Genomic DNA, 25,233 nt, shown 5'->3' on the forward strand with positions numbered 1-25,233 from the left:
TGTAACCTCCATCTCCTGGGTTCAAGCAATTCCTCTGCCTCAGCTTCCCAAGTAGCTGGGATTACAGGTGCCTGCCACTAAACCAGGCTAATTTTTGTATTTTTAGCAGAGATGGGGTTTCACCACGTTGGACAGGCTAGCTAGTCTCGAACTCCTAACCTCAAGTGATCAACCTGCCTCAGCCTCCCAAAGTGCTGGGATTACAGGCCTAAGCCACCATGCCCAACCATGCCCAGCTAATTTTAAAATTTTGTGTAGGGATGGGGTCTCACTCTGTTGCCCACGCTGGTGTCAAACTCCTGGCCTCAACCAAACCTCCTTACTTGACCTCGCAAAGTGCTGGCATTACAGGCATGAGCCACCGCGCCTGGTCTTCAGCCACATTTATCTAACAGGAAAACACAGCAACTAACCAAGACTCCGCAAAATTCTATTCATCCCACTGGGCTCCGACTCAGGAATTGTTTCCAAATACTGGATGGCCCGGACCTCAAACAAACCTACAAGGAAAAACTCATGTTGGTGAAACTGTGTAACACTCCAGACTGGGAATTACATAAAATTCTGTGCTTATAACCAGTGTATTATTTCCAGGGCTAAAACAATATTACAAAATAAACAATTCTCATAATAAACAACTCAGATTTTAAGCCCTTGTCGCTTTACAATACTTTTTATTCATAATACAGTAAAATCTTTCAAGGTATTCACTAAATAGAGAGGGAGAACTTTATAATGAAACCGACCTTTAACTCCACTTTTCCGAAGCTCTCGGTCCTGGATGAATCCTGCAAACATCTGAGTCTCCATGAAGAGATCCAGGAAGTGGCGTACACTTCGGGAGGTGTGGGACTTACGGAATGGTTCCCTTTGGAAAACACGCTCCCCACGCTCAGTGACAGTCATGTTCAAAGAATAATGTCCTACCAACTCCACAAAAAACCTGACAAATGCTTCTGACACCAGAGAGTTGAGTGTCACATCTGCTGCAACATGAAAAAAAAAAAAGAAAAAAATCTCCTCAGTTATCTGTATCTGGAAACACTGGCTCTGGTTATGGAAGTCATGCCTAAGAAGTTATAGATTAAAGGACTGAGAATAAATCTAGGAGTGTTCATTCTTCACTTTCTTTCTGCACGACCTAGAAAAGGCTAATTGCTTCTACCCTTCCCTTCATTTTCTTCCCATACATACTCCTTCTACATCTTGCAACCTGGCTTGCACATCTGTTGATTTCATTTTAACTGCTCTTTCAAAGGCCACTGGTGAAAGCCAGCCAAATTTAATCTGCTCTTCTATTTTTATCTCCTTTAAGCTCCATGCTGCATTTGTGCTAACTACCTCCTCATTTCTCTTGTCCCCCACAACTCTATGCTCTTCTGATTTCCTGATTCCTTTCCTGACTTGATGACAAAGCAGTTATTTTTCTCTTGTCCTTTCTTTCTCTTCCTGAGCATGGTGCTGAGACACTCCTCTTCAACATTCCCTTCCGTAAAGGGCTAACTGGCACAGAGATAGAGCTGGCTATGATAATATTGTAATTCCAAACCTTAGTTTTCCAGCCCTGTTATCTCACCTTCTACATTTTCAGGCTACCTACGGGTGGTTATTATTTGGCTGTCCCATTAGCACATAAGTTCCAGCTGTCTAAAGGTCACTATATCAGGTTCTTTTTGGAACTTGGACTATGAATCAATTAAACAAACAATACATATCTAAAGCTAAACCCATTATATTTCCCCAGCAAATAAGTTTCCCTCTCAATATTCCCATTTTTTTAAATAAAGATTTTTTTTCCCCAAAATACAGACAGGGTCTTGCTATGTTGCCCAGGCGCTTGTCTCAAACTCCTGGGCTCAAGCAATTCTCCCACCTCAGCATTCCAAAGTGCTGGCATTACAGATGTGAGCCACCATGCCTGGCTGACATTGCCATTTCATACTGCACTATAATTATTCCATAAAAATAGTGATTTGAGTGCTAAAGGTATGTTGTACTGTATTAAGTGCTTCTACAAACATAATAATCTATTATTTTTATTTTTCCTTTACAGAGGAAACTGAGATGCCAAATGATTAAATGAATTCTCCAGGGTCATCCCATCTAGTAAGTGAAGATGCTGGACTCACAAGTCAGGTGATTTTTAATCCCTATAATATACTACATTATATTGCCTTCCAGGTCCCAGGCTCAAACTTCAGATTCGACTTACACTCCCTCTTTTTCTTCCATATCCAAATCGTCTTTTTTCCCCCCGCCCTTCACACTGTCTCTTGCTCTTTTCCCAGGGATCCACCCAGGATGGGAATCAGGAACCTAAGTTTAGTCAGAGTTCTACCATAAAGCAGTTGCATAACAGTGGGTGGCTCACTTTTCTCAGTTGGCCTGTCCATATCTATGCAGCTAGCAGGGTTGACCAGGTGATTTCCAAGGTCTCTTTCTGAATTACATTTTGACTGTAATCTAGGTTTTTGTTATATTTTGTCCAACACCCTTCCTTCTCATCTCTTTCCTTCTGCAGCTGAGAATCCATGTTCATCACTGCATTTATCTTTTTTCTTTTTTTAATTAATTTTTTTTGTAGAGATGGGGTCTTGCTATGTTGCTCAGGCTGGTATTGAACTTATCCTGCCTTGACCTCCCAAAGTGCTTGAGATCATAGGTATGAGCCACCACACCCAGCCCCAACACTGCATTTATCTTCAACACTTTTGCTTCACTGCTACATCTTAATTTCTTTCTTTTAAAAATTATGTTTTTCTATAATTTATTCTTTCCTTTTTAATGTATATACTTTACATATTCTTTGATATGTATGAATATTTTATAACATCACAAGTGAAATGAATAAATTCTCTACCACAAACAAAGCTTAGAAACAGAACATTACTAATGTCTTTGAAGTTTCCTGTGCGACTCCAATGGCATTCCTCTCCTACTTTCCAACAGAGGGACCATGGAATTTTGTATTTACTATTCCCTTGCCCTGCATTATAGTTTCACTATACACATATAAAACCCCAACAGCATATTAGTAGGTTTTTGTATGTCTTTGAATGGTATACAAAATATTGTATTCTTCTGCAACTTACTGTTTTATTCAACATATGTTTTTAAGATTCATTTTTAGCTGGGTGCAGCTAAAATGGCTCATGCCTGTAATCCCAACACTTCAGGAGACTGAAGCAGGCAGCTCACCTGAGCCCAAGAGCTTAGGACAAGGCTGGGCAACATAGACTCCATCTCTACAAAAAATTAAAGAATTAGCTGAGCGTGGTGGCACAGAAGTGTGGTCCCAGCTACTCAAGAGGCTGAGGAAGGAGGATTGCTTGAGCATAGGGGATAAAGGCTGCAGTGGGCCATGATCACACCACTTGCACTCCAGCCTGGTTGACAGAATGAAACCTTATCTCAAAAAAAAAAAATTCATTCTTAAGGCTTTATTCTCCTGAAAATGGATATTCACCCTGCTTTTAGTTTTTGCTATCACATATAATGGCACTATAAAAATTATTGAACTTGGCCAGGCGCGGTGGCTCACGCCTGTAATCCCAGCACTTTGGGAGGCTGAGGCGGGCGGATCACGAGGTCAGGAGATCGAGACCATCCTGGCTAACATGGTGAAACCCCATCTCTACTAAAAATACAAAAAATTAGCCGGGCGAGGTGGCAGGCGCCTGTAATCCCAGCTATGCGGGAGGCTGAGGCAGGAGAATGGTGTGAACCCCGGGGGGCGGAGCCTGCAGTGAGCCAAGATTGTGCCACTGCACTCCAGCCTGGGCGACAGAGCGAGACTCCATCTCAAAAAAAAAAAAAAAAAAAAAATTATTGAACTTGTTTCCTAGTGATCATGTGCAAGAGATTCACTAGGGTATGTATTTACAAACTACACTGTTGGGTTGTAGGATATGTACACCATTAATTTTACTAGATAATGCCAACTTCAAAGTGGTTGAACTACTTGACACATTCTTACCAACACTTGATATTGTCAGACTTAATTTTTCTTTTTGAGACAGGGTCTTGCTCTATTGCCCAGGCTAGAGTGCAGTGGCACCATCACAGCTCACTGCAGCCTCAAATTCCTGGGCGCAAGTGATCCTTCCACCCAAGCCTCCTGAGTAGCTGAGACTACAGGCACACATCAACACTCCTGGCTAATGTTTTAATTTTGTTTGTAGAAACCGGGTCTTGCTGTGTTACACAGGCTCGTCTTGAACTCCTGGGCTCAAGTGATTCTCCCACCTTGACCTCCCGAAGTGCTAGGATTACAGGTATGAACCACAGTGCCTGGACAGATTTTTTAGTTTTTGTGAATATGGTGGGTATAAAAAATGGTATTGCATTGTGGCTTACATTTACACTTCCCTGAATGTAAATGATGTAGTGAGGTTGCACGTCTCTTCAATTATTTATGGGCTTATCATGTTTCTTCTTCTTTGAATGTTTGTTCCTATCTTTTCCTCATTTTTCTATTGGATTGTTTATCTTTTTCTTACTGATTTGCAGGTGTTTTTTAAAAAAATAAATTCTAGACACTATTCATTTGATAGTTATATATATTCAAGATATCTTCACCTAGTCTGTAACTAGTTTTTAAAATCTCTTTTCCATGGTGTCCCTTGACGAAAAGAAAATGTAAAGATTTAACACAGTCAAATTAACCTGTCTTTTCCTTTATGGTCTCTGCTCTTTGTGCCGTATTTTTAAGAACCCCACCACTGTTTTATTGACATAAAGTATTTTCTTCTATTCTTTTAAAAATATTTTCAAAAGCTTTGCTTTTAACATTTAAGTCTTTAAATTCACTGGAATTAATTTTCTGTATAGTGTGAGGTGTAGATCCATATTCATTTTTTTCATATAGAGACCAATTGTCCTAGTATCATTTATTATTATTATTATTATTATTATTTTAGACAGGGTCTTACTCTCTCACCCAGGCAGGAGTGCAGTGGCACAATCTTGGCTCACTGCAACCTCCACCTCCCGGGTTCAAGCGATTCTCCTGCCTCAGCATACTGAGTAGCTGGAATTACAGGCGCGTACCACCACACCCAGCTAATTTTTGTATTTTTAGTAGAGATGGGGTTTCACCATGTTGGCCAGGCTGGTCTCAAACTGCTGACCTCAAGTGATCTGCCCACCTCCGCCTCCCAAAGTGCTGGGATTATAGATGTGAGCCACCTTGCCCGGCCCTAGTATCATTTATTAAATGGTCCATCCTTTTACCACTGATACACAATGCTGGCACTGACACAAATCAAGTTTCCTTACGTATACGCACTCTGTATTCTTTCTATTGCTCTATTTCTGCACCAAAACCAAACTATCTTAATTACTATCTTTATAATAATTTTTGATGTCTAGTAGTGCAAGCCTTCCAGTCTTGTTCTTTTTTGAGTGCCTTGGCTATTCTTGGCCCTTTGTACATACAATTAAATTTTATGGTTGGGCACAATGGCTCACCCATGTAATCCCACGGCTTTGAGAGGCTGAGGTGGGTGAATTGCTTGAGCCCAGGAGTTCAAGATCAGCCTGGGCAACATCATGAAACCCCATCTCTACAAAAAATACAAAAAAACCAGCCAGGTGTGAGGGTGCACGCCTGTAGGCCCAGCTACATGGCTGGCTGAGGTGGGAGGATTGCTTGTGCTCAGGAGGTCAAAGCTGCAGTGAGCTATGATCACACCACTGCACTCCAACCTGGGTGACAAAGCGAGACCCTGTCTCAAAAATAAAAATAAAAATAATAAATAATAAATTTTACAATCAATTGTCTGAATGGAATTCTAATTCTGTCTTGAACCTTCTCCCATCTCACTTTCTTCCCCTCATTCCACTGAATCTGCTGTTATCAAGGTCTTCATATTGTCAAATCCACTGGTCAAATCTTAATCGTCGCCATACTTGGTCTCTTTGCAGCTGTAGGCATAATTGATTACTCTTCTTTTCATGAAGTATTCTCTTTGCTCAACTTTTGCAATGTCACACTCCTGTTTGTTTTTTATTTTTCTTTTCACTTTTTGTAGAGATGAGGTCTCATTATGTTGCCCAGGCTAGTTTGGAATTCCTAGGTTCAAGCAATCCTCCTGCCTTGGCCTCCCAAAGTGCTGGGATTACAGGTGTGAGCCACTGTACCTGCCCACACTCCTGGCAGTTTACACACATACTTTCCTGGTTTTTCTCCTTCTTTACTGGCTGCTCCTCTGTTGCTGGATAGTTCTCCTCCTTCCAACCTCCAAGTGTTGGAAATCTAACCACGCCATTTACAACCAACACAGGGCTCAATCCTTAAACCTTTGTTATTTTCTGACAATACTCACTCTATATGATCATCTCATCTGGTCCCACAGCTTTAAAACAGCAGTTTCTAAATGTTTGCTTTTAGCCCAAATCTTTCTTCTAAAACATTTCCAGTTGGATGTCTGCTTAAGTATTAAACTTCTAATAGATATCTCAAACTGTAACATCCAAAACTATTTATTACTCCTCTAAATCTGCTCCTTCTAGGCCAGGTGTGGTGGCTCACAACTGTAATTCCAGTGCTTTGTGAGGCTAAGGCGGAAGGATTGCTTGAGACCAGGAGTTTGAAATCAACCTAGGCAACGTGGTGAGACCCTGTCTCTACAAAAAATAAAACGATTAGCTAGGTGTGGTGGTGCATGCCTGTAGTCCCAGTTGAGGCAGGAGGACTGCTTGAGCCCAGGAGGTTGAGGCTGCAGTGAGCTATAATTGCATCATTGCACTCCAGCCTGGGTGACAGAGCAAGAAACAAAACACAGAAAAAGAAAAAACCCAAAACAAACAAACAAAAAACGCTGCTCCTTCCCTAATGTTCCCTGTCAGTACATAGCCTTAGTTTTCTCATCTGTAAAATGAGGATTAAATAATGATACCTGCTTCATAAAGATAAAATAAAATGTATGTCAAGTGCTTAGCATATGCCTGATACAGTATAAACACCCAATAAATATTATTTGCCCATTTATTTAACAAGTATTTATTGAGTACCTATTTACCGAATACTGTTTAAAGTACTGGAGATAGAGAACAAAATAAAGCCACTGTTCTCACGGAACTTATGCTGTAGAATATGAGATAGTGCTAAGAGCCTTGAATAAAGTTAAAGCAAAGGGAAGAGGATAAGGAGCACTAGGGGAATGGGTACAATTTAAAATAGGACAGTCAGGAAGGGCCTCAGTGAGAAGATGATGTGAGCATGGACCTACAGGAAGAAAGGGCAGGAGTCATGTCGATATCTGCGGGAATAGCATTCTATAAATGTAACTGAGCAAGTGCAAAGGTCCTGAAATAGAAGAGGACCTGGCATACTGAGGATAAGCAAGGAAGCTGATTATAGGATTTTCAACGCACAGGCAATCTAATGCTACTTTGGTATATCCTTTAACATAGTGCTGGGCATTCAGTAAATATTTACTACCTTAACCTTAAGTCCTTGGCTCACTTGTCTCATACCTTGTGAAAAATTCTGCTCCTGAGTCAAGATTTCATTTCGTTCTTCCAAAATCTGCATCAGGGCAGCTTGAAGTTTTGGTGGTAGAATTTCATCCTCATCAGATACCTTAAGAAGAAAAAAAAATGGAGATTTTTCTTTGTTTGAGATTTGAGGGATTAAGTCTCAAATATGCCCTAGTTATTTCTCCAAAATTCTACAAGTGACTGTATATATTTTGGCTAAAGAGTCAGTCTGAAGTCTCCTTCCCTACATGAAGAATCTTTCATGTTTATGGTGTATATTTTAACTATATTAAAAAAATATATACTTTGTAAAATTTTCTGGCACTTTTCCACCAGATCTCTCTCATCTACAAGTCTTCTGTTATATTATGAAGATCATCCACAAATAGTGTTTCAAACATGATGAGCTAATTGATTCTGAAAATGTCCTGGGAAACACTCTTCTTTTCACCCTGTGTTTCAGAGCTCACACTCCTACATACAGGTTATATCCGGAGGGCTGCTCTGAGGAGGCTTTATGAACTCTTCCTTTCCACTTCAATATTCAGAATAAATGGTCACTTCATTTTTGCTCCTACTGTACCTTGTACAAATTTCTATTATACAATTTCTAAAACTTTATATATGTCTGTTTCTCCCCATTAGACTGTAAGACCTGAGGGTTCAAACTGTGTCTTACTCATTTTTACATTCTAACAGAATATCTAGAAATAATCAGTGCTTGGCCGGGCGTGGTGGCTCACGCCTGTAATCCCAGCACTTTGGGAGGCTGAGGCGGGCGGATCACAAGGTCAGGAGATCGAGACCATCCTGGCTAACACGGTGAAACCCTGTCTCTACTAAAAATACAAAAAATTAGCCGGGTGTGGTGACGGGCACCTGTAGTCCCAGCTACTCGGGAGGCCGAGGCAGGAGAATGGCGTGAACCCAGGAGGCGGTGGAGCTTGCAGTGAGCCGTGAGCCAAGATTGCACCACTGCACTCCAGCCTGGGCGACAGAGCGAGACTCCGTCTCAAAAAAAAAAAAAAAAAAAAAAAAAGAAATAATCAGTGCTTAATAAATGCTTTTAAAATGTAATTAAATTAGAGGCTTATGTGTCGACCCACCTGGAGTTGAAGGGTGGTTTTACCTCTTTTGAGAATGAGACATTTATGTTTCCTCCTTCCTCCTTTGGGATAGGCAGCTATAAACTGAAGCCAAATTTTTCAGGTCAATCTTGCATGATTGGCCATGGTGTCAATTCAAGTATGTGTAGGAACTAAAAGTTTTGCCTGAGTCATATTCTCTAAGTACTTTCACATATTGTCTGTCCAATTATCTACAGTAGACATTTATCCTAAAACATAAGTAATTACCTCCTTTGGCACTCACCTCCTGTAAGAACTTGTCTGCACAGAGATCAACTATCAGCACCTATGAAATAAAGGAGCCAGGCAAGTTCAACCAGAGACATTCACAGACAAATACAGGCAATGAGAATAGTTTTAAACAAAATTTACTCAAAGTTTCAGCCCATTTAAAAGTTAGCCAATCAACACAACAAAAAATAAATTGCAAGTAAAAGAATGATGACATGCACACCTATAGATTAAAAGAGACTAAACATATGTCAACTAAATACAGTGTGTGGGGCCAGGCACGGTGGCTCACACCTGTAATCCCAGCACTTTGGAAAGCCGAGGCAGGAGGATCTCTTCAGCCCAGGAGTTGGAGACCAGCCCTGGCAACACAGTGAGACCCTGTCTCTACACATTTAGCTGGGCGTGTAGTACACACCTGTAGTCCCAGCTACTCGGGAGGCTGATCTGAGAGGATCATTTGAGTCTGGGAGGTCAAGGCTGCAGTGACTGTGATTGCACCAATGCACTCCAGCCTGGGTGACAGAGTGACACCCTGTCTCTAAATAAATAAATAAATGAATAAATAAATAAGTACAATGTGTGGACTCTGTTTGGAACCTGATTTAAACAAATTATTAAAAGTTTATGAGACAACTAGAGATTTAAACACTGGATTTTGCTGATATCAAGGAATTGTTGGATATTTTAGGTGTGATAATGGTATTGAGTTTATGTTTAAATATGCCCTTATGTTATAGAGATTCACATTGTAATATTTAGAGATGAAATTGTGTCAGGATATCCTTCAAAATATTATGGGAAAGAGGAATGGGTAAGGGTAAAGACAGGCCATGACTTGATAAGTACCGAAGTGGGGTAACTGGTACACAAGGATTCATTTCACTCTTCTGTTTACTTTTACATATGTTTAAAGTTTCCAAAATAAAAAGTTTTTTTTTAATTTTTAATTTTTTAAAAGAAGGACAAGGCAGCGGAGTAATGGGGAACAGTCTTTTCAGTAAGTGGTATCGACACAGATGGTTATCCATATAAAAACAAATGAAGCAACCCCTACTTCACATTATACACACAAAAATCAAGTTCCAGGTGGATTCATAATCAAAAGTTAAAGGCAAAATAATGAAAGGCCCAAGAGATGATATAGGAGGATATTTTCATGAAGTTAATATAAAGTAACTTAAGCAGCTCACTAAAAACACCATCTATAACGAAAAAGATTGATAATTTTAACCACATTAAAATTAAGAATTTCTGTGCATTAAAAAACATCATTTTTGAAAATGAAAAGGCAAGCCACAGACAAAGGGGCCAGTACCCAGAATATAAAAAGACATCTTAACGCCAGGCGCAGTGGCTCACTCCAGTAATCCCAGCACTTTGGGAGGCTGAGGCGGGCGGATCACCTGGGATCAGGAGTTCAAGACCAGCCTGGCCAACATGGTGAAACCCCGTCTCTATTAAAAATACAAAAATTAGCCGGGCGTGGTAGCAGGCACCTGTAATCCCAGCTACCTGGGAGGCTGAGACAGGAGAATCACTTGAATCCAGGAGGCGGAGGTTGCAGTGAGCCGAGATCACACCACTGCACTCCAGCCTGGGGGACAAGAGTGATACTTCATCTCAAAAAGAAAAGAAAAGAAAAGGAAAGGAAAAAAAGGCATCTTGAACAATAAGAGAATAGGGGCTGGGTGCAGTGGCTCACACCTGTAATCCCAGCACTCTGGGAGGCCGAAGAAGGCAGATCACTTGAGGTCAGTAGTTTGAGACCAGCCTGGCCAACATCGTGAAACCTCGTCTCTACTAAAAATACAAAAAATTAGCTGGGCATGGTGGTGTGCACCTGTAGTCCCAGCTACTTGGGAGGCTGAGGCACGATAATTGCTTGAACCTGAGAGGCAGAAGTTGCAGTGAGCTGAGATCACGCCACTGCACTCCAGCCTGAGCAACAGATTGAGACTCCATCTCAAAAACAAAACAAAACAGTAAGAGAGCAAACAATGTAGTGGAAAGAGACAAAGATTTTTATAAAAGATGATATTCAAGAGACCAATAAATAGAAGGATGCTAAACCTCAACAGGAATCAAGGAATGCAAATTAAACCACAATATGAATAACACTACGCACCCACCAGATAGGCTAAATTATACAACTGATGATAAAAAGTGATGGTGAAGACGTGGAGCAACAGGAACTCTCATACACTGTTGAAGGGAATTTAAATTGGCACAACTACTTTGGAAAACAATTTAACTTTATTTATTAAAGTTGGAGATATGTTTACCCTATGACTCAGCAATTCAATTTCCAAGTATATACCCATTGAACTGCATGTGTGTATGCACTGAGGGTCATGTATATTTATAGCAACATTATTCATAACAACCTCAAACTGGAAACAACTCAAATGTTCAACTGTAGAATGGATAAGAAAATTGTGGTACATTCACACAATGGAATCCTATATACAATTAGAATGATCAGACTATTGTTGACCTCATCAACATAGATGAATCTTACAGATATAATGTTGAGAAAAGGAAGCCAGGCAAAAATATATATACCATATGAATCTATTTATATCAAGCTTAAAACCAGACAAAGCTGAATTACATTGCTTAGGGAGGAATGCCGAGGGGTAAAACTATAAAGAAAAAACAAGTAAATGAATACCATAAAAGTCAAGATAATGAGTACCTTTGGTGGGGGATGGGGATGGAAACAGAAAGAGGCATGATGGGGACTTCTAGGGGGCTGGCACTGATTCCATTGTGGTAATATTTCCATTCCATTCTAATGCTCGTTATGTATCTGTACATTTTGCTTTAACCACTTATCTATATGTGTGTTATATTTGAAATAAGGTTTTTTGGGTTTTTGTTTTGAGACAGCGTCTCCCTCTGTCGCCCAGGTTGGAGTGCAGTGGCATGATCTCAGCTCACTGCAACCTCCACCTCCCAGATTCAAGCAATTCTCCTGCCTCAGCCTCCCAAGTAGCTGGGATTACAGGCATGTACCACCACGCCTCGCTAATTTTTGTCTTTTTAGTAGAGATGGGGTTTTACCATGTTGGCCAGGCTGGTTTCAAACTCCTTGACTTCAAGTGATCCACCTGCCTCAGCCTCCCAAAGTGCTGGGATTACAGGCATAAGCCACCATGCCCGGCCTTGAAATAATTTTTAAAGTTAATCCAGAGTAGTGTACCCTTCAGAATAACACAAGAATGAGCCCAAGGTTACTACTGTAAATAAGATACAGCTTTGGATTTATGTGTACTATCGAATTTTCCCATCTTAATACTAGAAGTATTATAAACAGCAATATTATAATAATTTAATAGAAATATTATAAATAGCATAAAATAGTAATAACTAAATTAATAACAATTCCACCTCTCTTAAGATCACTTATTTTTACTTCTCAATGCTCCAATATTAGGTTCCATTCTTCTATCTCACCTCTTCAATGGGTAGGTCCTGGAGCTGTGGTAAGGAGCAAGACAGGATTCCAATAAGGAATGGTGTAGGTGAGCACACGATGTCAATCATAGATGCTGGCAGGACTGGGATATAGGTATGCTGCCAGGTGAATGGATACAGTGTAGCTACCACAGCATGGCCACATTTTGACAGGGTGCTAGCCAGAGGAGAAAACAAATGGTGTCATATATAGAGTAACATAAGGAGGACATTTCAGTTATTATGTTAAAGAATTAAAAATTGATGCTGGTTAGTGATCATAGATTAAAAACTATGCAAACAGTCATTAATTTTTTAACATTTTACTTAAAATTTAAACTTACTTTACTGAAAATGTTCAATCTTAATCCAGCTCATTTCCACAATTTCTCATGCGAAAAATTAGTGTACTTAGAAAAGTATTACCAACTTTTGACAATAGGGTAAGCAAAATGCATTTAAAAGGGAAATTTATTACAACCCAAAAAAGTCACTGGTATAGCCTAATGCAAGTGGCTTTTTGATGATTTACCATTTGAAATTATCCATGCCACTATATACCACTAGATAACTGAGAGACTGATCCTACATTTCAAAAATATGCCCAAATTTTTGTTCTCACTCATAGGTGGGAATTGAACAATGAGAACACTTGGACACAGGGTAGGGAACATCACACACCGGGGCCTGTCGTGGGGTGGGGGGATGGGGGGAGGGCTAGCATTAGGAGAAATACCTAATGTAAATGACGAGTTAATGGGTGCAGCACACCAACATGGCACATGTATACATATGTAATGAACCTGCACGTTGTGACATGTACCCTAGAACTTAAAGTATAATAGTAAAATAAAAAAAAATGCCCCAATTTTAAAATTTGGAACAAATAAAACACCAGTGTGAAGTAACATATTTCACTTATTTCTTACCTTAGGCTGTTGGCAACAAAGATTACCCTACGCTCCAAAAGGAGAGAGGCACAGACCCGGATGAGATGACACACACTCAGGCACTTAAAGAGACATTTAAAATCAACATGTTCCAATCGGGAATCTAGTGGTCGGCAGAGTTCAATGGACTGAAATGCAAGAAGTTGAATCAGGTGAGCTAATGTTGGAAAACAATCCCTAGTGCCAACGCTATGGATCCTGTTATTCTTATATAAGTTAAATTCAAGAAAGGTCTGCTACATGGGGTCTGTGAAGCTTCCTATACTAATGCCAGGACCCAACAGCTTATTTTTGTGCTGTAAATCAAGATCCTGTATTCCTTCTGAGAGTAGTATATACAGTCTTCATTTATCACATGAAATTGTCATTCCAAAGGGACTCAGTCTATGTATGGTAGAAAATCTCTGGGTCCTGGGTCTAGGAAGAACTACGTCACAGATCAACTGGATATTTCTCCAGTGCTTTATTGAAATAAAACATATTCTTTACAGTTTATGGAAAAGGGAAATCTATCCCCTTGGGCTCTGGAAACCGCCTACTAGTGTAAGTCCTGCTTTTTAGTGCTATCAAATCTTTTCAAAATGAGCTAACTTACCTCATCTCCAGCCCCAGGGAGGTAACTCTTAACTGTGATGGTGCGTCCAGGAGCTGGGAAAGGAGCTTCCATGACACTTCGCATGAATGGGTAAACAAGGGCTGGAGACATTTCTCTTCTCTTCTCTACTTCATCCAGAATCTATATACGCAAAGTGTTATTTTATTATGGACTAAGTTAAAAAATATAAAAGAATGCTATTACAGGAACTGCCAAACCAAAATAACCCAAATAAAATTTAAGACAGATAAGCTTCTGCAATCAATAAAAGTTAAATGAGCATCATATCTCTTAGGAGGTATCATTATACCCTGAAGAAAAGTTACTAACATAAATCAACTTATTTTTAAAGGAGAAGCCCCTTTTCATCTCACTAAGGGAGGGGCAAAGAAGGTGACAGTGACAATGATATCCTGCAATTTGGTCTAAGAAAGACACGAGACAAGATAAGCTTTGGACTATGTTCTCCCTTAAGCTGAAAGTTCTAGCAAACCAAAATGAAGATGATATAGCAACAGCAAATGGATTAGAGATGTAAGTTTAAGCCTTCAGGCATGTGGTTCCTAGTTTACTAATAGGGAACCTTTCTGAAGTAACATGTTAAACTCTATGCCACTTAATATTAAGAGCTCAAAAAGGACACCATTTTTCATACAGTTCATTCTCCACTCACCTTTGAAAAAAGATTAAAGCAGCCTAGGCGACTAACCATGCAGTATACCTCAGGGAGTCGCTTTCCTTTGCCTACTGGCTAAAAGATAAAAACAACAACAAAAAAATCAAGCCACATACGTTTTTATTAATACTAATTTGGACTATTAATTATCTTTTACTACTCTTTAGTACGGAGCGGTAACCAAGGCTCTCATCTTCAGTGAACACTGAAAGATGTGAAAAGTGCTAAAAATGATAGCATGTTTTATTCTAGGTTTAGTGAAGCCACCCAAGCAAGAAAAAAGCCCTAATATGGTTGGTGAGTAACTCAGAGCTCCTTCGAGTAGCTCATTGTACTCTATTTCAAATATATCCAGACTGAGATTCAGCCACTATGTCATCAGTTACTTCCTCTATTATAAACAAATAAAATAAATCCGTACCCCTTCTCTTCTAGAACACTCCATGGTTAACCCCCACCTTCCTCTTGCTGTTTAAAGCTAATACAGCTTCCTTAATACACAGATCATTGAGCATCCCTCAAACTCATCTAGAGATAGTGTTTCTGAAGTTCCTACTCTGACTCAATTGTTCCTTGACCAACCCTGTCTGTAACACAAATCTGATACTTACCAAGAGCTTCTTACAGTAACCAAACCACCGGCTTCCATCTTCACCAGTCAAGACAAAGGAGAATGTTTCACTGAAAAAAGAGCCAATAGTTAGTTTAGGATCCGAACAATTACTTATGGCATTCTCCATGGAACAAACAATTGAAAACTAGAGTCCAAGTTTTCAAGTGATCTAAGAGGAGGCATAATATTACATTCATTGCAAGTTACACTCCTCCTAAGGAATGCCCAGGCCTTAAGAATATCTTGCCTTGTACTGGAGTGAGAGAATAGGTATGAGATAAGCTGTTGATGTTGGTTCCTTTTGTTTTCTTATTCATCCACTTTAGGTATTAATCAGGGTTATTTTCATTTAAATTTTATTTTTATTTTTTAAGATAGTCTCACTCTGTTGCCCAGGCTGGAGTGCAGTGGTGCAAACAGATCTCACTGCAGCCTTGACCTCCTGGGGCTCAAGTGATCCTCCCACCTCAGCCTCCCAAGTAGCTGGAAATACAGATGTGTGCCACCATGCCCCACTAATCTTTTAATTTTGTGTAGAGATAAGGTCTCACTATCTTGACAGGGCTGGTCTTAAACACCTGGGTTCAAATAATCCTTCTGTCTCAGCCTCCCAAAGTGCTGGGATTATAGACATGAGCCACTGTGCCTGGCCTTATTTTCCTTTTGTTGAATGCCCAATTTAGTCAAACAGATAGGTAAGCTACAAAGACTTTTGATACGTTATTTCTTAGTTCCAAATTCTTCTCTTTAGTTCTGAGAGGCTGTATAGAGCAGCGACAGGCAAAGGATTATATCCTTAATATGTAAAAATTATTAAGAAAAATATCAACTCATTAGAAACATGGGCAAAAGATATGTGTTGATAATTTACAAAATGAAAACCTAAATATGCCCAAGAAAGAAACTCAGACTCAATAATCAAATAAGTCCATTTTTTTTTTTTTTCTGAGACGGAGTCTCACTCTGTCACCCAGGCTGGAGTGCAGTGGCGCGATCTCTGCTCACTGCAACCTCCACCTCCTGGGTGCAAGCAATGCTCCTGCCTCAGCCTCCCGAGTAGTGCGACTACAGGCATGTGCCATCACACCCAGCTAATTTTTTATTTTTAGTAGAGACGGGGTTTAACTATGTTGGCCAGGCTGGTCTCGAACTCCTGACCTCAGGTGATCCACCTGCCTCGGCCTGGGATTACAGGCATGAGCCATAGCACCTGGCCAAGTCCAATTTTTTTTTTTTTTTTTAAGAGACTGGGTCTCACTGAACAGAACTTAATTTTCTGAAGACATATTTATTATCTTCCTTCTTTCCTCCCTCCCTCCCTTCCTTCCTTCCTTTTATTATTATTATTATTTTTGGACAGGGTCTTGCTCTGTTGCCCAGGCTGGAGTACTGTGGCACAATCATAGCTCACTGCAACCTTGAACTCCTGGGCTCAAGTGATCCTCCTGCCTCAGCCTCCTGAGTAGCTACTGCACACCACCATGTCTGGCTAGTTCTTTTGGTATTTTTTGTAGAGACAGGGACTTGCTATGTTGCCCAGGATGGTCTCAAACCTGGCCTCAAATGATCCTCCCACCTTAGCCTCAAAGTGCTAGGATTACAGGTGTGAGCCAGCACCTGGCCTAAATCCAAACTTGAACAATATATACATGTCTGTATTTGGTTAAAAATAAAGATTGGAAGGGAATATGACAAAATATTTACAGTGATTACCTTTGAGTAACCAGACTGCCAGTGATCTGTAATTTCTGCTTTTTATTTACTCTTCTGTGTTTCCCAAATACTCTAGAATAAACATATATAACTCGTTGTGGGGAAAAGCCAGCCACAGAGCAGCCCGGCCACTATGAAAGGCGCTGTTTATAAAGGTAGCAGTGCAACTGACAACACAAGAGCATCAACAGTGATGGCTGAGAGATGAGAGTGTCAATCAGGCTAAACTGCTTATGAGAGATAGTAGCTTAGTCTGGAAGCAACACGAAGTTGAAGTGCAGAGATGATTAAGCAACAGCTGAGGCTATTATCCAGAAGGTCATTACCATGTGATATGGTTCAATGAATCAAGCTTTTCAAACTAAATGGCATCATCAATAATTATAGTTTTGAACAAAGCAGGCATCTATTAATATTTACAAGCAGAATTCAGAGATTATGATAGTTTATTAATTAAAAGTAGTAATTTCCTCTAGATACCTGGAAGAAATTCTTTAATAACTTCCTTTCTTAATATACTACACTTCCCAAACTGGAGCCTCCCTTTGTACAGGTTCCACAGAGGAACATAAAAGCTGGGCTGTGGATTGTTCTGTTAATTTGAAGAAGAAAGAAGATAAAAATGAAGACACTGCTCTGTTTTATCTCTGTTTCTAGGTTGAGTCTCAAAATCCAAGTCTTTTTTCATTTTCTGTCCACTTGGGAGCATTTCTGATTGTATGTAAAATAGAACTTTTTTTTTTTTTTTTGTAGAACTGGCAAACTGAAGAGACTCTCAAATTTGTTTTCCTTTTGACACTGAAATTATTCCACGTTTTTATTTTTTTAAGCCCCACATAGGAAATGTTCTAGTTCTGCTTCTTCCTTTCCTCCTAGCACATCCTTGACTTGCCACAGTATTCACATAGCTTCACTAATGGCTCTACCCATTTCTCAAATACTCTGATTTATTTTTGCAGTTCTAATGAATAGAAATCAGATAAATTAGCCCATTTACCTCTTGAGTTCTGAGGTTGGCATCCAGTCCTTTGAATCAGGAAAACAAAATTTTGGGATAACTTTAAGCCTCTCTTCCATGTCTTTGGACTGCTTATAGCCATGATCATCCTGAAAAAGATAACACCATAGGTGACTTAAATTATACTATGTAAGTGGGGAATAGAAATAAAAAACTCAGCCTTGTCTCAGGAAAAAAGGTCTCTGATAAGCCTGAGTAGTTGCTGATAAGCCTCAGCATGGTTTTGTACTGCTTAACTAAATTAAAAAGTCAATTCTGGAAATCACTGAGGATGCACTGAGAACAGAGTTACTAAGAAAAAAGAATCCTGTTTTAACTTAGAAATGGTATCTGTGGATATCTCAGCATCTACTGTAAGAGAGATTAGTGAAAAGTTTCCTATCAAGAGGTAAAATCTTAATTCAGGATTCACACACTAATGGGAACCCAGTATTTTTATGAACCGTGGGATATAAGATAAAAATCCATTCTTCAATGTACTGAGAACAAAAACCTAATCAGCTCAAGACACTTTCCAAACAATAATCAAAGAAGCTTTGAAATGGCAGATGAATGTTATTTAGAAAAGATACGGCCAGATGCACTGGCCTGTAATCCCAGCACTTTGGGAGCCCAAGGTGGGCGCATCTCTTGAGCCCAGGAGTTGGAGACCAGCCTGGGCAACATGGTGAAACCCCATCTCTACAAAAAATACAAAAGTTAGCTGGGTGTGGTGGCACATGCCTGTAGTCCCAGCTACTCAGGAGGCTGAGAAGTGAGAGGATTTCTTGAGCCTGGGAGGACGAGGCTGCAGTGAGGCATGATTGCGCCTTGCACTCCAGCCTGGGTGACAGAGAGAAACCTGTCTCAAAAAAAGAAAAAATAAAAGATACTATTTTGAGAATCCATCCCATATATAATCATTTCCTTTAGCATAGAATCTTTGCTACCTAATTGCTGGTTTGGAACTTCTTGTAAAATTTTAGCATAGAAGATCCTTATGCATAAATCTGGTACTGTACTTACATGACAGTCTAAATTTCAGTAAACCAGACATTTAGAAATTAGTATGACCTGTCCTCTATAAAAACAAGCCCTTAAGCCTAATTACCATATTGCCTTCAGATAACTAATAACAATGATCTCCCTTTTAATTTCTTTTTTGTTGTTGTTGAGAAGGAGGTCTTGCTATGTTGCCCAGGCTGGCCTCAAACTCCTGTGCTCCAGTGATCCTCGTGTCTCAGCTGGCCAACTAGCTGGGATTACAATTATGTGCCACTGTGCACAGCTCCTGTAATTTCTTTAAAAAAAAACAAACTATGTAGCCATTCTGGGTCACTTAACAGTGCTGTGACATTGTACTTTCAGGCTACATTGAGAAATTTTATGAGAAATTAAACTTACTGATTATTTACTGCAGGGATATTTTTGAGGATTTTTTGAAATTGAGAATCCATGCAGGAAATGTCTCTTAGATTCCAGTACAGTTGTACTTCACCAGCTTTTTTAGTGAAACATGTAACTCAGGGTTATAAACCCAACAGTCCTAAAGTGGCCAAGCAGATAACTGAAATGAAAGAAGTGGTCCAAGTAATAAGCAGGAGAGTGACTAAATGTCCCTATTAAAGGGATCACTCCTTACTAAGGAAAACTACATAATTCAGAGAGCATAATGCAAAATGAAAATGTGGAGCCCCTTGTTCAAAAAGCAGAACAAATTAAATATAAAACATCTTTTTTCTTCTGTGGCCTCTGTAATGGAGTTTTTATTTGCCATTTAATGTCACACTCCCTCAGACATGAGGATCCTGGGGGATGAGTGTAGACTCTCCCAGACACCCAGGTGCTGCAGTCTGCAATCCGGTACACAAGTGGCCCACAAGGTGCTGGGTTTCCTCTCTGGGTAGCTGCAGAATTGAGACTCTGTGTTTCGACTAGGGGTTGGGAAGTTAAGCCAGGCATCTCCCCTTCCCATGGGGGCCACCATTCCAACCCACAGCAGTTGAGCAATCCCCAAATAGTCACCCACAAGTGGCACCACCAGCCCAGGCCAGGGAAAGCTGCCCCATGCCTTGCCTGGAGATGTTGCAGGGCAATGCTGGTCTGATCCTAACCCTCCCAATGCCTGTGCCCAGCCAGGGGGAGAAAGTGGCAGTAGTCACCGAGTAGGGGTGGAAAGGGCACTTACTAGGGCCCAGGGAATCAGGCAGTGGAGAACAGGACAACAAGAGAACTCATCCTAGGGAAGCAGCAGAAGGTGACACCATGCATGAACTCAGGCTTTAAGACCTTGGCACGTGCCCAGTTTTCCTACCAGACTTCATTTACAAAACACAAATTCAAAGATAAAATTATTTAGCATTTCAAGATGGTGACTGCAGATCATTAAACCCTACACGCAGGGCCCTTCTGAGTGAGGGCCTTATGTAACTACACTGGTCACCTGCTCTGAAGTCCTGCTCCTTATTAAGCTTCAACCCATTCCTGACACTTAGGAATGCAGGCTGTGTTGGCAGTCTTTCCAGTTTCTCAGGAAAAGGCAGAAATACAGATTTGTATGTGAAATTTGATTGTTAAATGTTGGCAACAAAAATTATTGTTGTTCTTTTACACAAACACTATGCAAAGCAAAAGAAACCCAACCATGTCTGTGGGCTTAACTGGTTCACAGGCTCAATAAGCTCTGTGAAACAGAGACTAAGAAGATCTTTTTCAGTAGTACTCCCATCATCTAATCCTGGCAAATATTATGTATTTTTAAAATATTTGATTAAAAGAATGAACAATTTTTTAAAAAAAGGTAGAGAAACCAAATATTATTGTTAATAATAATGGCTACCAAAAATTAATACCTACCATTTATCGAGTACATACTATGTGCCAGGGATGGCATTAGCACTATATACATTACCTCACTAAATCCTTACTAATAATGGATAACATCATATTCAGCTTACTATATGCCAGACACTGTTCTAAGTGCCTTATATAAATTAGCTTATTTAATCCTCACTATGACTCAGAGGGGTAGATACTACTGTGATTACCCCCATTTTACAAATTAAACAACTAAGACACAACGTGGTGGCTCACGCCTGTAATCCCAGCACTTTGGGAGGCTGATGTGGGCAGATCACTTGAGGTCAGGAGTTCTAGATCACCCTGGCCAACATGGTGAAACCCTGTCTCTACTAAAAATATAAAAATTAGCTGGGCGTGGTGGCACATGCCTGTAGTCCCAGCTACTCAAGAGGCTTGAACCTGGGAGGTGGAGGTTGCAGGGGTTGCAGTGAGCCAAAACTGCACCACTGCACTCCAGCCTGGGCAACAGAGCGAGACTCCGTCTAAAAAAAAAAAAAAAAAAGAAAGAAAAAGAAAAGTAACTGCTTAAAGTCACGGAACTAGTAAGTGGGAAATGCAGAGCTTTCACACAGAGTCCATGCTCTAAACCACTACCCTATTCTGTCACATTTATTATTCCCCTCCTTAAGGATGAGAAAACTAAGGTTTTGTAACTTGTTAAAGATTATTAAATGGCAGAGCCAAAAATTTAAAAAACTAACTAGGAAAATGAGCTTGTTTTGTTTTGCTTTGTTTTGCTGGGTTGCAGCTCATGCCTAACATAAGGTGTTTTCAAAGCCACCAGATCCTATCACAAGAACAGTATTGGTAAAAACTGGTTGAGATAACAAAAACCAAGAGGACAGGAAATACATGTACACAGAGACACAGGAACATTCCTGAATGCCTCTTGGCCTCCTTGTGCCTACCTTGCCAGGGAATTGTTGTATGACCTGGGGAATATAGCTTATTCCTGATGGTTTCTTCTGTAGAGACACCACCACAAAAAGTTCAAACAGCTGCTGCTCCTGTAATTCAATAAGATCCCGCTCCAAGGTCTGGTAGTGAGGATTCCTCTTGGAAGACGGTTGCAGTTGTGCTAAGCGTTTATGGCGATCTGTAATGAAATCATGGAGCAATGTTTTTTTCTCTGTAGCCCTACCTTCCTTCCAGCACCCAGAGGTCATGACCCACACAGGATTAATCTTCACACAGTCCCTGCTGAATGAATGTTGAATAACCAGCATCTGCCACATAGACATACCTGTTAGGGCTGTGACATACTAGGGGGAATAAGTGTAGACCCTCACAAGTGTGCACGGGCCTCACTCCACTTCTGGCCAGCAGTAGGACTGACATTCCATGTCCCAACCAATACTTATGTATGCCCCAACAAATAATCTATGCTATCCCATCTTTCATGGCATCAAACCAGGACACACGGAAAATGTCACGAAAAAGCGCTAGACTGACAACAGATGCTACTGCTGGGAATGCCGTGAAATCACAGGGTGCCAGGTGGCAGGGGGCAGGGGGCAGAGATCTGATAAAATAATTCAGTCCTAAGTACAGAAAGGGGGAGTTTGATAAATTAAAATAAAAATTATCCTCACATTGAAGAAACTGTCCAGTTCCCTTCCCTCCTTGCCACATATTACTAACAATGAATACATGCTTGTATCAGTAAATGGTGCTACACACAAGAGAAAAAAATTAAGTGGAAGAAGACATCCATTAGCTGACTTTCTCAAAAGAATAAAATTATGGAAGCATACTATTTAAACAGTCATAGCAATACCAATTAAAACTGGATAGCATCTATCCTCTATTCTCATTTATCTCTAAATTTTGAGCAATCTGGAGTGGTCCCCACTGAAGGAAACTGTGGACTTGCAGAAAAAATAGTCTACACGTCCCAGTGATTTGCTTATGTGTAATTCTGAGCCACTGATAGACTCAACCTCTAATTGTCTTTCCTTTCTTTTTGATATAATGCATTCTGTCCCAAAAGAAGTTATACTATAGATCAAAATATTAAGAGCATTTAGAAAAAATGCATCCTGGAATGGCTCCCCGGAATTATCCAGTACATTCAGTGCTCTAGTCAAAGCTTTACTTACCTCAAAGGGCTGAGTTCAAGTCAAGAAAATGTTAGGTCCTGTTTCTCAGTAGTAACAGCCCTAAATTAGTCATCTTTACACATCTAGGCTGAACCTGATGATTATTAAATTTCACCTTCAGTCAGGCTACAGAATCAAACACCTAAAGCAATTCAGGCCAGTGGAGGGAGCACAAGACTATTAATCATAAAATTAGGGTGTCAGATTAGGAACCGGAACTGCCCTGTACTCAGCTTTGATAATGCATGTCTTCTACTTTTTCCATGGCTTAGTATGACAGTCACTTAAATAGGAAGTAGATAACTTGCTGTGATAACTAGAAAGCATCACCGTTAGATGAAGGATGAAGGCACCATGAAGTGCTTGGACAAAGAGAGTCAGAAATGCATGGTGCATTCTATATTCTACTAGAAAGTAAACAGCACAATAATCTGGAATATAAAAGCCTATAAATAACAAATAGATATTTCCTTTTTCAATGTCAGAGATATCAAAGTTACTTAAATAATTACACTTGAGTGGCTATAAAAAATCAGACATTTGGCTGGGTGCAGTGGCTCACGCCTGTAATCCCAGCACTTTGGGAGGCCAAGGCAGGCAGATCAACGAGGTCAGGAGTTTGAGACCAGCTTGACCAATACGGTGAAACCCCATCTCTACTAAAAATACAAAAATTAGCTTGGCATGGTGGCACATGCCTATAATCCCAGCTACTCAGGAGGCTGAGGCAGGAGAATTGCCTGAACCCGGGAGGCAGAGGTTGCAGTGAGCCGAGCTTGCGCCACTGCACTCCAGCCTGAGTGACAGAGGGAGACTCCGTCTCAAAAAAAAAAAAAAAAAAAACACAGATATCTACTGCTCAGAGGATGATTCACACACTCTGTTTTGGCTGCCAGGAAACTACTGCATATATGTCTGGACATGCAGCTCAATGCCGCTCCCCTAAGAATATTCCATCATAAGAACCATACTGTTTTGCCTCACTCCACTATGGGAGACTTTAAATGCTGTCAAACATCTGACAGTGTTTAATTCTGACTGTTTAATTCTCCAAACCTCAACAGGCTCTGAAAATAAGGAAATCATCTACAAAATGGAACTTCATGTGGAGAAAAACATGCTTAGTCACAAAGGTAGGTGCCACTCCACCTAACCCATGATCATCACAAGAACGGGAGCAGCCCCATTGACTCACTCACTCTTTGGCAGATACTCGGCATCACTTTCGTTCCCACTGGTTTCACCTGAAAAGAGAGAAGGAGTTTCCATTTGTATTGTCCAACAGTAGGAAGTACATGAGGATGAGAACAATGTAAACCCACAAACCTGGGGACTTGGAGTAAGGAATAATAAAGCTGCTGAGCCTTTCTCCAAACCACTTGGTTGTATCAAGTTGGGATAGTTACCAAAAGAGAGTAAAAAGCTCAAAGAGGAAACTCCTCTACTACATCTTCTTCCCACACCCTACTTCACTCCTCGGCTCCCCTCTCATCCCTAATTCTAGAAACTAATTGCATTTCAGACCAGTTTTAAGAAGTCTAGTTCAGAGTGGATTCTATTTCTATATCCACATAGTTGTTTGTATATTCCAAATAGAGTATCAAAGGCAAACACCAACAGGGCTAAACAAGAATCTAAACACCAACCAGACTATAAATTTAGAATAACAGGAAAACATGAGAACTAGGAGAGAGATATTACCAAGTCAGCCTACCTCTTCTATGATGTCTCTAAGTGCCTCTAAACTACTTCTAGTCCATATGGATCTTTACTCCAAATTCTCATAGTACTCATACTGCTTTGAACTATTCTTACTTTCCCCAATCAGATTTTAAGTATTTTGGGGACAAGGGGCTATCTTGTTTTCCCAAGGGAGTGTTTTGTATAATTCTGAGAGCACAGGCCACACACACACACACACACACACACACACACAAAGCAGCTTTTAAAATAAATAAATGAAACATTTCTAGATTAAGTTTGAAAAGTTAAAGCAAAATAGAAATACAAAGAAAGGGAGAAAATAAGGCCTAGAAGTCATAAGTGAAATTTGATTATATAAACTTGTATCTAATTTAAAAATCAGTATTAAACTCAAAAAGTGAATGATAAACTGGGAAAATATTTGTAAACACATTGCAGATACAAGGCTAAGTTTCTTAATATTCAAAGAACTGTTACAAATCAAGAAGAAAAAGCACAACAGAAAAAGGAATAAAGGGTGGGAATAGGCAATTCATAGAAAAAGATTTATAAGTTGTTGATAAACATGAAAACTGCCCAAATTCATAACGAAATAAATGTAAATTAAAACAATAAACAAGACATACATTTTCAACCATGATATTGCCATAAAAAGCTTTAATAAAGCATAGTATTTATTGATGAAGATTATGGGGAAAGAGGTATTTTCAAATGATGTTTGTAGA

The 25,233-nt window shown here is 40.0% G+C and overlaps 1 protein-coding gene across 11 annotated transcripts in view; it reads right to left on the minus strand.

The window, feature by feature from the left end:
• DENND2C (DENN domain containing 2C) overlaps positions 1-25,233 on the minus strand; it is an 87,262-nt gene that overhangs the window by 4,140 nt on the left and 57,889 nt on the right. For 6 of the 11 annotated variants that reach the window (XM_063695726.1, XM_055356191.2, XM_055356205.2 and 3 more), the window contains 12 exons: positions 24,004-24,048; positions 21,614-21,801; positions 17,844-17,953; positions 15,132-15,201; positions 14,518-14,595; positions 13,845-13,985; positions 13,229-13,377; positions 12,300-12,477; positions 8,854-8,895; positions 7,480-7,585; positions 747-986; positions 414-500 (listed from right to left, as the gene is read on the minus strand). In XM_063695726.1, the coding sequence (XP_063551796.1) occupies positions 414-500; positions 747-986; positions 7,480-7,585; positions 8,854-8,895; positions 12,300-12,477; positions 13,229-13,377; positions 13,845-13,985; positions 14,518-14,595; positions 15,132-15,201; positions 17,844-17,953; positions 21,614-21,801; positions 24,004-24,048 (1,434 nt within the window). The remainder of the gene's footprint in view (positions 1-413; positions 501-746; positions 987-7,479; positions 7,586-8,853; positions 8,896-12,299; positions 12,478-13,228; positions 13,378-13,844; positions 13,986-14,517; positions 14,596-15,131; positions 15,202-17,843; positions 17,954-21,613; positions 21,802-24,003; positions 24,049-25,233) is intronic. The other 5 variants (XM_019020752.4, XM_055356226.2, XM_055356219.2 and 2 more) reach the window with 1 other exon arrangement.

This window comes from Gorilla gorilla, chromosome 1, assembly GCF_029281585.2.
Source record: "Gorilla gorilla gorilla isolate KB3781 chromosome 1, NHGRI_mGorGor1-v2.1_pri, whole genome shotgun sequence".
Lineage (NCBI taxonomy): Eukaryota > Metazoa > Chordata > Mammalia > Primates > Hominidae > Gorilla > Gorilla gorilla.